This window comes from Lepidochelys kempii, chromosome 11 (genome assembly GCF_965140285.1).
Source record: "Lepidochelys kempii isolate rLepKem1 chromosome 11, rLepKem1.hap1, whole genome shotgun sequence".
In the NCBI taxonomy this organism is placed as follows: domain Eukaryota; kingdom Metazoa; phylum Chordata; order Testudines; family Cheloniidae; genus Lepidochelys; species Lepidochelys kempii.
In genome coordinates this window covers 60,878,839-60,897,253 of record NC_136390.1, presented here as the reverse complement: position 1 = coordinate 60,897,253, position 18,415 = coordinate 60,878,839, and the positions used below count along the sequence as shown (strand labels likewise).

The following is an 18,415-nucleotide window of genomic DNA, read 5'->3' as shown; positions in this document are numbered from 1 at the left end:
AAAGCCACCAAAACATTAATAATCTGGTCCATGGAGAAAATACATAAAAACCCAACAATAGAAACTTGCTACTTCACACTAATAACTGGCAGAAACAAACAACTGAAGCTGATATAACAAAAATCATTTTTCACAAAAGCATTTAGTTTTGATCAAGAATGATCATTCGTTTGGCACTAGTAATCTAACAAGTATATACGGCATTTTGAAAAGCTAACTAACATGACACCACTGCAATACTATTAAATCTTTGAGTGGAGAGAGACAGCCCATTTTTGTACAGATTATATAAAGCATGTGGATTTGCAAGATTCTATTATATATGCTTCCACATTAAGTATTGTTGGGAGTAGAAAGGTTAAATCTATCAACATTTGCTGAAGTCAATAAAATCAAGTTTTCTCGTGTTTAGAATGGATATGGTATAAAGCTTATTTGTCAGCCTACTTAAATGTTTTTGAAGAAGAATTTAATATTTTAAGAGAGACATTTTAGCTCTCAGGTGGCATCTTATACCTCTGACAATTCCTAGGACTGAGGAAGTCTTCTAGTGGTCAGTGAAACAGTATCTTCTGTTATACATCATAACATCTCTCTGAGTTCAAAGCTAGTCGTTTACTCATTTATAAGTTGTGATTACTTCATTTTTACAGAACTGGTTAGCACTGTTCATCCTAAAGTCTCAAGATCTTTTATTTTTCAAAAAAAATTGATTATGAAGCACGAGCAATTTTTAGTCCTCCAATAAGCATACCTCATAATTCGCACACACAAAATAATCTCCCCAAATCTTTGTAAAGATTAAATAGAGTGATGTTGCCAAGTTCCATATTATTATGACTATTTCTACTACACAATTTTACTAGTAAATTATGAAGTACTGTACCTTACAAAATTAAAGTGTAATTGTGGGGAAAAAGTGAAGTAAATTTTAAGATGGAATATTATTGTTTTAACTGTGTCCATGAGTCAATGGGTTTCTCAGTCAGTAGTGTATTAGTGAGGTTATTAGTAGGATCTGGGTTTGATTTTAATCACAGCAGTGCATCTTGTATAGATTACTGTATTAGGCCAACCACATTCTGTGCAGGAGTAGACTGAATACCTGTATGTGCGATTCCTCTGATTCACAGAAGCTGTTCTAACAGGGCTCTGTTGCGAGGGAGCCATATTACGTGTTGGGCTAGGTACATAGTCATTTGGTACCACTGGAGGACGCACAGGCTCCAGTGTGCGATAGGGAGAGTGACGCCTGGACAAAAAAAGCAATATGTACAGAAGCAAATTTAGTCAGAATATAGCGCAGCCACAGATCTTTTACCAGTGTAAAATTATAGTTATATGTGTCGCAAAATCTAAGGGACTCAAAAAAATTGTTTTTCCACACGTCTGCAATGTCCAATTTATGACCAGGGAGTGGAGGATGGGATTTATGCTCTCCATTACCCAAACCCCTTTTCCTATGCAGGAATTTTCTGTTTTACATATTTTATTGATCTGAATCGAGCAGTTGAGGAGTCAGTTTGCCTTTCCACTACTAGATCAGAGTAGTTTGCATTCATGTAAATATCTTATTTTGAATTTAACACAATAAACTCTGTTTCAGAATCAGCCATTACATGAACATAAGAACGGCCCTACTGGGTCAGACCAAAGGTCCATCTAGCCCAGTATCCTGTCTTCCGACAGTGGCCAATGCCAGGAGCCCCAGAGGGAATGAACAGAACAGGTAATCATCAAATGATCCATCCCCCGTTGCCCATTTTCAGCTTCTGGCAAACAGAGGGTACAGACACCATCTCTGCCCATCCTGGCTTATAGCCATTGATGGACCTATCACCCATTAATTTATCTAGTTCTTTTTTGAACCCTGTTAGAGTCTTGGCCTTCACAACATCCTCTGGCAAGAAGTTCCACAGGTTGACTGTGTGTTGTGTGAAAAAGTACTTCCTTCTGTTTTAAATCTGATGTCTATTAATTTCATTTGGTGGCCCCTAGTTCTTGTGTTATGAGAAGGAGTAAATAACACTTATTTACTGTCTTCACACTAGTCATGATTTTATAGACCTCAATCATATCCCCCCTTAATCGTCTCTTTTCCAAGTTGAAAAAGGTCCCAATCTTATTAAAATCTCTTCATACGGAAGCTGTTCCATAACCCTAATAATTTTTGTTGCCCTTTTCTAAACATTTTCCAAGTCCAATATATCTTTTTTGAGATGGGGCAACCACATCTGCACGCAGTATTCAAGATGTGGGCGTACTGTGAATTTATACAGAGGAAATATGATATTTTCTGTCTTATTATCATCCCTTTCTTAATGATACCCAACATTCTGTTCACTTTTTTGACTGCTGCTGCATATTGAGTGGATGTTTTCAGAGAACTATCCACAATGACTCCAAGATCTCTTTCTTGAGTGGTAACAGCTAATTTAGATCCCATCATTTTATATGTATAGTTGGGATTATGTTTTCCAATGTGCATTACTTTGCATTTATCAACACTGAATTTCATCTGCCGTTTTGTTGCCTAGTCACCCAGTTTTGAGAGATCCTTTTGTAGCTCTTCGCAGTCTGCCTGGGACTTAACTATATTGAATAGTTTTGTGTCATCTACAAATTTTGCCACCTCATTATTTACCCATTTTTCCAGATCAGTTATGAATACGTTAAATAGGAGTGGCCCCAGTACAGACCCCTGGGGGACACCACTATTTAGCTCTCTCCATTTATTCCTACCCTTTATTTCCTCTCTTTTATTAAGTTACCAATCCAGGAGAGAACCTTCCTTCTTATCCCATGACTGCTTACTTTGCTTAGGAGCCTTTGGTGAGGGACCTTGTCAAAGGCTTTCTGAAAATCTAAATACACTATATCCACTGGATCCACTTTTTCCACATGCCTGCTGACCCCCTCAAAGAATTCTAGTAGATTGATAAGGCATGATTTCCCTTTACAGAAAACATGTTGACTATTCCCCAACAAATTATGTTCATCTAGGTGTCTGACAATTTTGTTCTTTCCTATAGTTTCAGCCAGTTTGCCCTGTACTGAAGTCAGGCTTACAGGCCTGTAGTTGCCAGGGTCTCCTCTGGAGCCCTTTTTAAAAACTTGCGTCACATTAGCTATCCTCCAGTCATTTGGTACAGAAGCTAATTTAAATGATAGGTTACAGATGACAGTTAGTAATCCTTCAGAAATGTTGGGTGAATACCATCTCGTCCTGGTGACTTATACTGTTTAGTTTATCAATTTGTTCCAAACCTCCTCTAATGACACCTCAGTCTGGGACAGTTCCTCAGATTTGTCACCGAAAAAAGAATGGCTCAGGTTTGGGAATCTCCCTCAAATCCTCAACCATGAAGACCAATGCAAAGAATTCATTTAGTTTCTCCGCAATGGCCTTATCATCCTTGAGTGCTCCGTTAGCACATCAATCATTCAGTGGCCCCACTGGTTGTTTAGCAGGCTTCCTGCTTCAGATGTACTTAAAAAAAATTGGTACTACTTTTTGAGTCTTTGGCTAGCTGTTCTTCAAATTCTTTTTTAGCCTTCCTAATTATATTTTTACATTTCATTTCCCAGAGTATATGCTCCTTTCTATTTTCATCGTTAGGATTTAACTTCCACTTTTTAAAAGATACCTTTTTGCCTCTCACTGCTTTTTTTACTTTGTTGTTTAGTCACAGTGGCTCTTTTTTGGTTCTTTATGTTTTTTAATTTGGGGTATACATTTAAGTTGAGCCTCTATTATGGTGTCTTTAAAAAGTTTCCATGCAGTTTGCAGGGATTTTACCTTTAGCACTGTACCCTTTAATTTCTGTTTAACTAACCTCCTAATTTTTGTGTAGTTCCCCTTTCTGTTGGGTCACCGTGGTATTTTCCCCGCCACAGGGATGTTAAATATTATTATATTATGGTCACTATTACCAAGCGATCCAGCTATACTCACCTCTTGCGACCTGAACCTGTGCTCCATTTAGGACTAAACCAAGAATTGCCTCTCCTCTTGTGGGTTCCAGGACTAACTGCTCCAAGAAGCAGTCATTTAAGGTGTCAAGAAACTTAATCTCTGCATCCCTTCCTAAGGTGATACGTACCCAGTCACTATGGGGATAGTTGAAATCCCCCATTCTTATTGAGTTTTTTTATTTTAATAGCCTCTCTAATCTCCCTGAGCATTTCACAGTCACTATCACCACCCTGGTCAGGTGGTCTGTAAGATATGCCGACTGCTATATTCTTACTATTTAAGCATGGAATTACTATCCATAGAGATTCTATGGTACAGTTTGGTTAATTTAAGATTTTTACTTTATTAGATTCTACACTTTCTTTCACATGTAGCATCACTGCCCCACCAGCACAACCTGTTCTGTCCTTCCAATATATTTTGTAGCCTGTTATTACTGCTTCCCATTGACTATCCCCATTACACCAAGTTTCTGTGATGCCTATTATATCAATATCCTCATTTAATATGAGGCACTCTAGTTCACTCATATTATTTAGACTTCTAGCATTGGTATATAAGCACTTTAAAAACCTGTCACTTTTTAGCTGCCTGCCATCACATGATGTAATTGAATGGGACTTTTTTTCATTTGACTGTTTCTCATCAGGTCACACTACGCAGGTCACACAAGTATTTCATCTTCCATCCTCTCCTTCTTATTAGGACATCAGGAATCTCCATTTATAGATCCTCCCCTAAGGGATGTCTGAACCACGTGCTCCTCTGTACCTGTCGGCTTTCCCCCAGACCTTAGTTTAAAAACTGCTTTACGACCTTTTTAATTTTAAGCACCAACAATCTGGTTCCATTTTGGTTTAGGTGGAATCCATCCTTCCTGTGTAGGCTTCCCTTTCCCAAAAGTTTCCCCAGTTCCTAATAAATCTAAACCCCTCCTTCCTACACCCTCATCTCATCCACACATTCAGACCTTGCAGTTCTGCCTGTCTAATTGGCCCTGCACATGGAACCAGAAGCATTTCAGAGAATTCTAACACGAACATACACTACATCAATGCAATAACTAGAAGGGCTGCTGTTCCTCATGACACAATTCATAAGGACTATCAGATGAAGAAAATGTAGAATTCAGGTTCATAGCTCCACTGGAAAGCACATTTTACCATTCACAGCATATATGCCCAACCTGTGACACAGTATGTCAATTTAGATATTACATTAGCTACTGCAGATAGACAGTACAACCTGTCAGAAAAAACACACCACTAATTCTATCCACCACAGATAACACAAGCCAAAAGAAATCAAAGGAAGTCTTCCTGAATAAAACTTCTAATGACCTTCATCATCTACAGTGAGCAACACATCACTTACAATTTAAGATGTGGTCAATGAAAAGGATGGTGGTACAACTTCTCCAAGCCTCACAGCCCATCTTTAGATGGTGGACAAGAAGCAAGAATAAGGAAGATGTTTAAAATTTTTGCCCTGGTAGAAATTTAGGTGCTCAGCTGTTTAGGAATATCTCTTCCCCATCTACTCTCTACAAAAATATTAAGTCTACAGTAATTGTGCTCACCCAATCGTTCCTTTTCCTGACATTGGTGGGCTGGGCGGTTTCTGGGTAGGTGGAGTGGTACGAGGCAGCCCACCCATCTTCATATTCTGTGTACTAACCTGCATGAAAGAACGGAGAGAAAAACAGCCTTTACTATACTCAGACTTTAGGTAATAAGAGCAAGATTCCTTGAAAATTCATTCTATAGTACTAAAGAGGCCAGGGGAAGGTTTAAACTGAAAAAAACTGAGAGGCCATGCATTTCATACACAACTTCTACTCTGCCAGAGGTCAACAGTTGCACTCAAAGGACTCTTTATTATGTGGGGTTTGCAAAGATTTGTATATAGAAACTACATTCACCTTTAGGCCATCACATGAATATTAAATCTCTGCTGATGTTGAGCTGTACTTAATCCAATTAAAAATCCCTTTTAGCAGGGCAACAAAGTCGTTTTCTTTTTTGTTTTGTTTTGTTTTATTTGTTGAAGATAAAAGCAGTTATTTCTAGTTGCACTGTTTAATGTTAATTCCCCATATTTTTTGAGAATGGACTTTAAAAAACTAGAGGAGTAAGTAGGGTTACAGATAACTAAAGAGCAGCTAAACTTTAGTAGTTATTTTTACATTAAAGGTATTCTCCAGTAGAACTAATCTCTCACATTTTAAGATTTAATATAAAATTATGCTTTAAACAGAATGCTATATATTGTAATGTTTTCACATTAATATACCAAAACTATTTAATTAACATAAACTACACATACAAAACATGTAGCCACACTAAATTTATAACAGTCTAAGCTAAACTAAATCTCTAGTCTGTGGAATAGGAAAAAAGAAATCATGACTACTGATGTGATCTTTCCAGTTTTCTTCCTTAGAAAATAGTGAGATAATCAGAAACTACAAATTCAAGTTAATATTTCACTATTTAAGTCATCAGCATCAATGTTGACTGATCTCAGTGCTGATCAAAAACAAAATGTTTTGATATTTATAATTCATGATGTTAGTAGTAATTATGTTGTTAATGTATACACCAAGCCAATGAATAGCTCTCTGGCTGCATACAAAAGTTAGACACAGCAGGTAGAGAATTTATACACATATATGTAGGGAGGATCTATAAAATATCTTTTTAATCTATGAGCCCTAAATCTATTCCTCATCATATAAATAATGTCAAATGATTCATGCTAAATAATTTAGGGTTTTAATTGTTTTTATGTTGGTTATTTCCCATTATTAAATACTCTTTATACTCTCCTTTTTGGATACCCATGCCATGCTCTATTGCACACAGCTACAGCGTATATCATTTCCAACATGTATTGTTTCCAAATAAGGTGACATATTCCCAGAAAGTAAGTCCCCCTATTTATAGAAGAGGCTCAGTGATCAAATTGTTTAGAAATATTCTTAGAGGCAAATTACATCCTTTTAATCACTCCAAAAGCCAAGCAGTGTTTATTTTTGTTGATGTTTAAATGATACAGATTATTTAAGGATTAATATATTGCAGTATCCTGACACACTGAAACTTGATTCCTATATAGAAGGTGAAAACAGAAGATGGAAATCTCAAAGCTATGCTGCTTTTAGCTTGTCGTGGGTGGTGAGGGGGGGGGGAAGAGTTTAAAGAAGTGACTATTGAGATTTTTAGAATTTGAGAGACAGTAAAAGTCTCAAATGTTCTGATTAGTTTTACAAACATATCTTGCAAATAGTATCATAAAGTCCTTTAAGCCAACTTTAAGCAACATGAAAACTAAAATTACTTTAAGTGAAGGGCTAGGTAAACACTGAATTCCATCAACTTGAGCGGGAGAGGAAAAAAAGTGTATAATTAAAGGAAAATACATTTTATTCTTTTCACAGAACATGGAAAACATCCCAAAAGCTGGAATTTTTTTTTTTTTTTAAAGTTGCAGCATCTCCTTTCATCAAACTTGTCGGTATCACCCACTTACCTGTCCGAGTTGTTTAAAACAAACATCCTTTATTAATGTTAACCCCTAGGTCACTTTTTATGCAGAGGATGTCAGTGGCACATTAAGCTCTATGAGTAGGATTTTCAAAAGTCTTCAGATGGGAGCAGAGTTAAACCAGTGTAAGCACTTTCGAAAATTCCATCCTAGATATTTCAAACCTCCCATAAGTGTCTATCACTCGGGAACACAAACTGCATCATAACCACTACCTATAGGATTAAATCTAATTTAACATACCCTCAAAGAAGAAACTACATTACTGTTATTAGTAATAATATTACAATAGTAATAGGTACTGCAATAATGTATTAGGCTCCCATTATACTAGGAGTTGTACAAACAGAGATTATAGTCCCAACCCCAGAGTAGTGGGATGGGAGTAGTTGGAGGATAAAGTAAAGTGAACAGTGAAGCAGAAAATTGGAAGTCATGCTTGCTGTTTTCTTCACCAATGTAGAACTCCAGAGACTGCCAATATCTTTTACATAAGATGGACAAGAAACAGCTTTAAAAAACGTGACTTAAAAACAGTACAAGAATCTCTTTGTTAACAAGGAATTTAAACAGTGAAAAAGAAAGGAGACATTCTTTAAAAAGACTAAAATGAAAGAGGGGGTAATGCATGACCGGCAGATTAAATTTAGACTCCCCCATGTGATGACTTTGAAATTGTAATGCTGAAAGAGGGCAAGTAATCAAGGTTTACAGAGCTGATTTACAAATCTGAAAGAGTTGACTGATTAAAGTTTAGCTATTGTCTGTTACACAGCTCTGTTTGAAGAGTCTCCACTTTGACTTAAGGCCAAATAATCAAGAAAAGCAATGAGAAATACAAAGCTATTTCAACAGTTCTGATTAACACTGACTGACTGACCTTCATTGCTAGAATAATACCACACAACATACAGAGAAAGCTTTCCGATTATCTTGGATGAGGAGAAATGGAGAGAGAGACAGCATTAGGATAAAGTAGGAAATTGCATCAGTAACTTTAGCTGAGATGCAAGTCAGTTCACCCCTAACCCCCTACCCCAAGAAAGATGCAATTTTCAAGTCCCTCTTCACCGTCTATGTAAAGATTTCTAGTACCAGAAATAGAGGGAAAATATTCATTCCCCCATTACTGGGAAAATGTTCACATATCTGCATATGTATACCCTTTGTATACCCTTTCTATGTGTGTGCACACACATGCATGTCATACATAAATATCTTCCTACACTAATCCTCAACTCGGGGAATTTAAAGGAGTGACCGTAAAGATTTTTTTAAAAATAAGCAGCAAGAGAACTGAACATTATTCTTGCATTCACTGCCAGATTTTTAAGTTTGTCCGGTATACTTAATTTAACTGTACTTGCTAAGAGGTTCTGATTTTATTTCCTAATTAAGTTCCTCCTAAAAGATAAAGGTGTTCACGCGCCAAGTAACTGAAGAGCAGACCAAATTGTTGCACTCTAACTGCCCCACGTTGATGCTGCTGGTGCAAACGAAATGGTACCCAGCTCGTGTTAATGTATTCCTCTTTCAAACAGTACTACTTTAATGCAAATTAGGTACACTTTAACTCACCCTAACAACATCACCATGGAGCAATTAGAACACAATACTTTGGTGCACTCTGAAATTCACACCCTCATACTCCACCTTGCAGTACAGTATACAGGCTTAGTCTCTCTGTGCCTCAGTTCCTCATTTATAGAACAGGGATACTAGTACTCCCTGCTTCAGAGAGTCCTGCAAGCTAAAATTCATTAAAGATTGTGAGATGCTCACACACTGTGGTAATGGGGGCCACATAAGTATATGAGAGAGAGAGAGAGAGAGAGATCTTAGTTGTACTTGCCCTTCCTCCTAACTCTCCCTTTCTGTAAGAAGAAAAGGAGTACTTGTGGCACCTTAGAGACTAACCAATTTATTTGAGCATGAGCTTTCGTGAGCTACAGCTCACTTCATCGGATGCATTCCACGGTATGCATCCGATGAAGTGAGCTGTAGCTCACGAAAGCTCATGCTCAAATAAATTGGTTAGTCTCTAAGGTGCCACAAGTACTCCTTTTCTTTTTGCGAATACAGACTAACAAGGCTGTTACTCTGAAATCTCCCTTCCTGTCACGCTCATTTATCTCAGTTTAGACTGTCAGCTCATCTGGGCTACGTGTTTTAATACAGCACTGTGTGTGTGTTCATACAGAACCTAACGCAACAGAATTCTTAAAATTAAGCTTTACAAAGGACACTTTAAGGAACTTGTGACCAATAAAAGCAGCAACTTAAAAATCACATACTGTTCAGTGCTCTGCACCTCTAAAAATCAGGAGACTTATATAGGTACCTAAATATGGTTTAGATGCCTGACACTAGGCACTCAAATTTTGGAAAGTCACTAAGGTCCAAATTTCTAACTTGGGCTTGGCAGACTGGGAACACTGTAGAACCCAAGCCTTCTGACTCCCAGTCCTCCGTACTAACTACCAGACCATGCACAGCTTTTCAAAGTAATGACCTCAACTGAAAAAACTAGTAAGTGGACAATCCACGTAAGTGTTCTGAGACATTAAAACGGTTCAATGGTAATTCAGCAACACTATGCTGGAAGTGCTTCATTCATACCAACTCTGAGGACGCTCCTGCCATTCCTACATACCATATTAGCAATACATATTTTCTGAGTCCATCCACTTGGTATTACTCTTTTATGGAATTTTTAAAGCCCCACGATGTTTCATTTTCAACATTAACAAAACCAAACCACATTTCCTTAAACTTTCTCACATTTTTATATGTAAAAAAGGAAACAACTTCCAATTATGATACTTAACTTTTGGCTCTTAACTGGCAAAATAAAGAGAAATTTGGCAAGTTTTGCAGCATTTTCTGAACTTCTGAAGCCATATATCTTGTGGGGGCAGAATTACACACACGACCTACAAAAGGACAATGAACAGTACTTAAAGTTACTTTCTTTTTTAGTTTGCTGGTACTTTTTAAAAAAAAAAACAAAAAAAAACTGAAGTCCCACAAGTAAAGTTGAAGGTTTAGAATCGTGTTTGTCCCATTATTCTTAATAATTTAGATTCCTGCTGGAAAATTTTGGGTTTCTTAATTTTTAAGGGGGGGGGTAAAAAACGTGAACATTGCGAACTTTCTTCAAAGCTATTTCTTCTGGACAAAAGGTCAAAAAAAGAAACCTCTAGCTGCTTTAAAAGCTACGGTCACCCTATTCGTGTTTGGTTACCTTCAAGCAATTCCTTATTGTGTGCAACTAGAAGTTAGCAATTCAGAACATAGATGGCTCTAACTGAGTGATTCTAGTCAAGCAATGGACACCCTATTGCTATGTTATAAATTCCATATGATAAAGAGCACCTCCATGTTGTTTTTATCACACAATTGTGTCTTTCCTCCTATACTGCCACCAATGATGAATAATGGCCATATTTCATTAACTATACTATCTGTCCAAAAAGGCTCACAGGAAATTTTACCACACAACTACCCACATGATTACCTATCCACACAAAGCTATTTCCTCAATTCATGTTCAGAATTCCAGCATAAATAATATCAGCATAAATTTAACTCCTCCCTTCAGCTGCATTCTTGTGGGGTGGAAATGACAGTAACATATACATTTCTCATTTCCTCTGATACTCAACTAGTATAAAGGTGAGTCTAGGTTTCCCACGCAAGCTATGTCAAGAATGAATAAATGGATGTAAGTATTGTCAGAATGTTCAGTGATTTATTAGGCTGTAACTCCCCACTCTCATTGCAAAAAAGGAAGCAACTTAATTCTTTCTATATTAGGCAGTTGAAAAGATTTTGAAAAGTAGCATGCTGCATTGTCTTCTAGTGCCCCATGAACTACAAGAACCATAAATACTTCTAAGGTGTTTGATTCCTGGATCTACTTGTGATGAAGAAAAAATGATAGGAGATACTGACAAGATAACTCTGATTCAAGGGCAGCATGGATTTAATTCACAGTCAGAACAAGTTTGGAGATTATGCAACACTTATCAATAGAGGCACCCAAACTGGTGGAAGACAAGGTGGCTGAAGAACACAAAACTGCTTTGCAAATATTTAAAAGTGAACTGCAAAGGAAATAAAATTACTTGCACGTATTTGTTTCTTTATAGGTATAAAGGCAGCTCAAAAGGTATGTTTTCAAAGGCTTTTCCCCTGTTTTTCTAATGCAAAATAAAAAAGGATGGACAGAAAACTCCTCCTTTAATAAGTTTAGGCCACCTTCTTTATGAATCACAAAAAAGAGAAAATAGGTGAACACTCATTTTTTCCTTTGCAAGTCACCCTGGAAACAATCGCCAAACCTACCAGCCATTATTTTTGAACTCCCAATCCTCCCCAAAACCAGCTTTTTTCAATTTTTAACCATGCCACCCTCTTACGCCATCAGCTTTTTCAGCAGGAAAGAGCCTAGATAAGCTCAACAACTCCGGATCTTTTACAAATCATCCAATTTTAAGACTTTTCAAGTGAAAGAATCCATTACATCCATTGGTAAATTGTTCTAATGGCTAATTACCCTCACTCTTAATCTGTTTTTTCAGTTATTCCTTATTTCCAGTTGCTTTACCTCAGCTTCCTGCCACTAGATCTGGTTAGGTCTTTGCTAGATTAAAAGAGCTCTGTGCTATCAGAAATCTTCTCCCTGTAGTCTTAGAGACCATCATCAAGTCATCTCAATCTTCTCTTTGATAAGTAAAATAGATTGAGTCCTTCAGTCTCCCACTGTATGGCAGTGTAAATCTATTATGAAGCAATTAACTTATAGCTGATATGAAACTACAACAATTAGAGTAAAAAAAAATTTTTTTTATTTTTTTTTTACATGACAGCAGCCTTGAATGAACTGCACAATTGCTCTGACTGAACTATTCAACCTTCAGGAATGATTTCATGGGTAAAAAAAGTAGTCCCATGAACAAATATTTTATAGACACATAGATATGTATTTTATAGTCGTACTAACACCTAATCACCAGACATGCTACGAGCTCCTAGATTTGCACAGGTGTATTGTATATTCACATGGCATGTTGGCAACTACTGTCTATAGATCTGAAGAATTAACAACAGGATCTACTTTAAACACTGTGACCCTTTAGCTGCAAATAGCAGTGAACATGTCAATAGAGAACATTTCTTTAAATACAAAATACTCTTCAGGATCAGGTCTCAAGAGGAAGCACTCTCCAGAGAAGAAGTCAGACTTAACCCACTGCACATACTTCACCCTCTGGGGAGAGGAAGAGAGAACAAACAGGTGACAGACACGTAATCACACTGCTTAATGCATTCCTGGAAGGCACTCAGATTCTACATGGTAAGTGCAGTATAGAAAAATATATAGAATAAAAATCCCTAAAGAGATGTTTTCACACATTTTTATGGGAATTCCTTCATTGGTCAATCAGACTTCAGATTTTCTAGGACATTCAAGCACGAACTATCCTTCTCCCATAATGTAGATTAGGGGTGGGCAAACTTTTTGGCCCGAGGGTCATATCTGGGTATGGAAATGAAATGGTGGGTCACGAATGCTCATGAAATTGAGGGTTGGGGTGCGGGCTTTGGCTGAGGGTGCAGGCTGTGGAGTGGGGCCAGAAATGAGGAGTTCAGGGTGTGGGAGGGGGTTGGGGTGAAGGCTGGGGCAGGGGTGCAGGGTGAAGGCTCCAGCTGAGGGTGTGGGCTCTGGGGTGGGGCTGGGGATGAGGGGTTGGGAGTGCAGGAGGGTACTCCATGCTGGGACTGAGGGATTCGGAGGGCAGGAGGGTAGATCTAGGCTGGGGCAGGGGGTTGGGGCATGGCAGGGAGTCAGGGGTGCAGTCTCCTGGCGGCACTTAACTCAAGCAGCTTCCGGAAGCACCGGCATCTCCCCCCTCCAGCTCCTACGCGGCGACATGGCCAGGCAGCTCTGCATGCTCCCTGTCCACAGGTGTCGCCCCTGCAGCTCCCACTGGCAGCAGTTCCCAGCCAATGGGAGCTGCGGGGGTGGCACTTGGTGCAGGGGGCAGCATGCAGAGCCCCCTGCCTGCCCTATGTGTAGGAGCTGGAGGGGGGACATGCTGCTGCTTCTGGGAGCTGCACGGAGCCACAGCATGCACAGAGCAGGGTAAGCCCCCAACCCTGCTCCCCGGCTGGAGCGACAGAGCAGGGCAAGTCCCAGACCCCACTCCCTGGCAGGAGCTCAAGAACCAGTTTAAAATGTATGAAGGGCCTGATGCGGCCCCCAGGCCGTAGTTTGCCCATTCCTGATGTATACCACTTATACTTACAGCCCTTCTGAGAATAAAATTAATGCCCCATTCAACAATACTCTAGGAATTATCTTCAGGTATTTCAAATATCTAAGATGTTGGAGCAATCTTTCACCTAATACCAGCAAAACCAACCTCAGGCTGAGAGAAAAATTACCTTCCCAACCCACCTCAGTTCTTACCTATTATATGTATACTCAGCTGACTGAGCTTGTGACTGTGAGCCAGAAACTTCTGAGTTCTAACCCTGGCTTAGATTTACTCACTTGCCCAGGCTTGTATGTTGAGTCAGTGGCAGGTGAGCAAACCTCTCTGTATCACGTCCAACTAACATGGAGTGATGGGAGAACTGTCTATACTAAAAAGTTACAGCTGCAATGTGTGATTTTTAATTGATTCAGTTAGACTGGTGCAAGAAGCTGTGTGAACACTTAGTTCAGTTTAGCCAGCCTTATCTTGTTTTAGCGAAAGCAGATTACAATTCTGTTTAAATTAAACCAAAAATAAGCCACTCAAACATACACAAATGTCTAAACAGAGGTTTGCATTGTTATACCTAAATCAGTTTAGCAACCCATTTAGTTAACCTGTGCAACTTTCTTGTGTAGCAAAGCCTGCAATTAAAATGTGAAAAAAAAAAACAATAAATGCTAAGGTAAGTATTATATATGTGATCTCCTCCAAAATGGGACAACTGTAATTCAATTGTATTTATATGACTATGGAGGCCATTTTTCACTTGCAGCTTCAAGTCATATGTGCCAGTCTGTGCACCTAGAATTTTTAAGTGCAAGTCAGATCAAATGAACTGTTTAAACCTCAAAGAGCAACATACAATACACCTTTTTATTATTATTATAATAAAGAAAACCCCACAAATCTGGCAACAAAAGACTGTCTGACACACATTGTCTGACTGGCCTAATCAAGCTTGAGATCAAGGATGTTCTTTGACAAGTAACTTTAAAATTCTAATTTGACCTACATTATAAAGAAAAATATGCTAGCATCATTCAAGTTCTATATATAGAAGAATTTCTTACTCTGAAAGGCAGAAAAGAGGCTCTTACCATCACTGCAAAGGGGAAGAGAACCTGCCAGCTCTACTCTATAATGAAGTGAACATACGATACTTTTAGATCATTACTTCTGCATAACTTGTGCTTGGAGAAAGTAATGAAAACTTTAAGAATATGCCAGCTGCTTTTCCAAATCATTCAAAGTTACCATACCAAGAATAGGATTTTTACAGAATTGCTCTCTGTGAAATTCAGTATTAAATATGCATAACTATTGCATTACAAATGCTGTACTGTCAGTCTAATTTTGATACCTGGAAAGATACTACAATAAATTAAGCAATCAATTTATGAGCATCTAGAAGATAAGGTAATAAGTAATAGCCTACATAGATTTGTCAAGAATAAATCATGCAAACCACCAATCTAATTTCTTCTTTTGATAGAGCTACTGTACTATGCCTAAGGGAGAGCTTCTCCTGTTGGTGTAATTAAACCACCTCTGCGAGAGGCAGTAGCTATGTTAACATAGTGCTGTCTACACCGGAGGTTAAGTTGGCATAACTGCATCACTCGGCGGTGTGGATTTTTCACACCCCTGAGTGACAGTTATACCAAGGTAAGTTTCTAGTGCGGAGCTGGCCTTAGGCTCACCTGGGAGTACTCACGTGTGATACTTTGCAGGATTGTGGCTTAAGTACATTGATGAGTTAAACATAATACTGCTAGATTAGTGGCATACTAAAAGCAATCTGATATTTTTAAGAGAGGGTTAACATTTTGCATAGTGATATTCCCAAGTCTGAGAAAATATCTGTAATATTTGCCACTATACATACAGTATTTTATATAAAGAGTAACTCTGACATTTATTGAAAGTAACTAATGTGTGATACTGCAACTTTAAAAAAAATGCAGAACTTCATATAAAAATTTTTTGATTTTTCAACACAACCTTGGTGTCCCTTTATCTGAGTAAGTTTACACTGAAATATTGGTCACAAAGTGAATCATAAATCACACCGTATATAGGATAAAAAGAGTATTACACATGGGGAGGTTTAAATTCGGCTAACTACTCATTTATATGCCATTTATTCCTACTCAGTGTAATATACTATTTCTCCCTTGTCAGGTGAAAACTAGCTATCCTAAAATGAGTCAACATTTCACTGTAAGCTTTTATAATTAACTGCAAATATTAGCTACATTAAACCCATCCATTTATATTGCAAAATGTCAATCTATACTGAGACTGAAGGTAGGGAGAAGGAATGGCTTATTCTTTTAAAAAATTATTATTAGTGACATGCTAATTTCAAATCTCTCCCTATGTGTAATAGTCTCTAAAGAATAAGAATGGAAATCCAGCCCTGGGGTTTCTTACCTTAAATCTAAGCAACCACTTAATGCATACATGGAGCAAATAAAAGAGGTAAGGGAAAAAAGCATTGAAAGGTTAGTTGGAACTTCAGGATATGAAGAGAAAGGAAATAAGAAAGAAAAAGTTAAGCATTCAGCATCAACAAAATAATGTATCAATAGATCATAGAAAGAGTGGTTAAAGCAGAATGTGCCATGAACAAAAGATTTTCAAGATGAAACTTTTAATAGACACACTGATTAATCGAACAGCCTTCAGATATGTCTTAAATTTAACTAGGTAACTAAACATCCAAATGTTTGGAGGACTACTCATGAGACAGTGCAGTCACTCAAGTTCTCCCACTGCTAACATTCGAAGGGTCAACATTTTCCCCACAGTGAGGGTTGGATTCTAAGTGGATAAACTTTAGAAGTGAATTTATACTAAATGGCAAAAAGCATCCTCATTGATTGTGAGAATTTGGATGCGAGTAAACGTTGTTTTACATGTATTACTATCATTCCAATTTGCTGAAGCAGCAGTACATTAATTCTGGAGTATTAACTTAATCTAAAAGTGCCCTGTCAGCCAACCCTGTCATGTCAGCTAGCACTGGACCGGAAGTGATGAAAGATTTCCTAGCAAGGAGAACACTGAATCTCAATTTTTTTGCACTCCAAAGGCTGAGTAAAATTGGGAGTTTAGGCACTAACTTTTAAAGTTAAGTTGTATTTATGTCCTGCTGCCACAATGCCGGATAGTTTCACAAGCCCAAAATGTGTTCAGAAATACATGTCCATTGGTTTGACTATCTATTTGGTTTTTTTAGTTCTAAGTAATTTTTAAGAATGCTGCATTTTCTTATACCCTATGTAATACTGGGAACACTGAGCAGCTCAGAATCCCAACTGTTAATCATCTAGACATACCATATTTTGGGTCATCCGTTGTTTAGTTCCCAAATAAACCCCACTATATTATATGGGTATAATACATTTTTCTGATTTACTGAAAATTTCCTCTAAATTACAAGGTCCACAGATCTAATAACCAATAGGCTCTCAGCTTCATGAAGCTACATAACCAGAGCCAGACTTGTCAGTCACTGCCACGGGAGAGCATGGCAAGCTACTCTGAAGAGCTCACCAGTTGAGACAGTTTCCATGGCAAAGGGTAATATCCCCTGTGGTCTGAAACTTAATGAGATTATATGCACTACAGTAATATACTGTGAGTTCTTACTGCAGAGCATAACTGTGAGTTAACTGAAATGAACTGAACAGGATTTTTTATCCTATTGGGGAGAGAAATACTCTAAAGAAGGGAGGGTCAGATCTGAGGATCTTTTAACTCTGAGGAAGAAAATTTTTAGCAAATCAGAATAAAATTTCCCTCTTCTCTTTCATCTACAAGGTCCACTGATTCATTAACCAATGGGATTTTCATAGTGTGGCTTCAGGGAGGGTTCAAATAGAACTAACTACATATAGGATTTTAAATTCCTTCTCTACTACAGCATGAAACATTCTTTAACTGAAGGTACCATCCACTGATGCCTGAATGTCCAGCTTATAAATTTTTGAAAAGGGATGAATGGATAACCCAGTGGCTATCCTGCAGATCTCATAGCACATGTAGAGTTACTTAGCCGGGTCGGCTGCTGCCACTCTCAGTGAGTGGATTTTGACCTCAGTTGCTGGAAAGAGACACTGACTTTTAGGCTTCATGGATGCACCATCTCAACCATTCTGAAACAGTAGCTTTGGATACTCTCTCTTTTCTTTAGATATCAGATGGTAGAGAATCAATGGAGCACTATGTGTGACAGAGGTAGATCTCAAAGGCTCTACCAACATCCAATATATGCCACAACTTGTTTCCTGGGAGATAATTTTTCCACAGAGCCCAAAAAAATCATACTCGCCACTGTTTGTCAAAAACTGAGTTAATTTTCGGGATAAAGGCTATGTCCATATCATTGTGGAACATGTATTATCCCTCAATAGATAAGGCCCTAAGCTCTACCACCTTCTGGGGGGGTAATGGCTACCAGGATGGCCACTTTGATGGAGCAGAAATACATGGATACCTTTCTGTTGGGCTCAATAAGATTAAGAGTCACCATGTTAAGGATCACCTTTAGGTCCCATGGCAGTGATCAATAAATCTTAGGAAGATGAACTAAAGATGTATCTATGAGAAATCACTTAAAATC

General features: G+C 38.1%; 1 protein-coding gene across 16 annotated transcripts in view; it reads right to left on the bottom strand.

Annotated features, from left to right (window-relative positions):
• ABI2 (abl interactor 2) overlaps positions 1-18,415 on the bottom strand; it is a 108,348-nt gene that overhangs the window by 31,638 nt on the left and 58,295 nt on the right. For 6 of the 16 annotated variants that reach the window (XM_073306513.2, XM_073306512.2, XM_073306501.2 and 3 more), the window contains exons 4-6: positions 16,222-16,239; positions 5,556-5,653; positions 1,106-1,252 (exon numbers count right to left, since the gene is read on the bottom strand). In XM_073306513.2, the coding sequence (XP_073162614.1) occupies positions 1,106-1,252; positions 5,556-5,653; positions 16,222-16,239 (263 nt within the window). The remainder of the gene's footprint in view (positions 1-1,105; positions 1,253-5,555; positions 5,654-16,221; positions 16,240-18,415) is intronic. The other 10 variants (XM_073306505.2, XM_073306506.2, XM_073306515.2 and 7 more) reach the window with 3 other exon arrangements.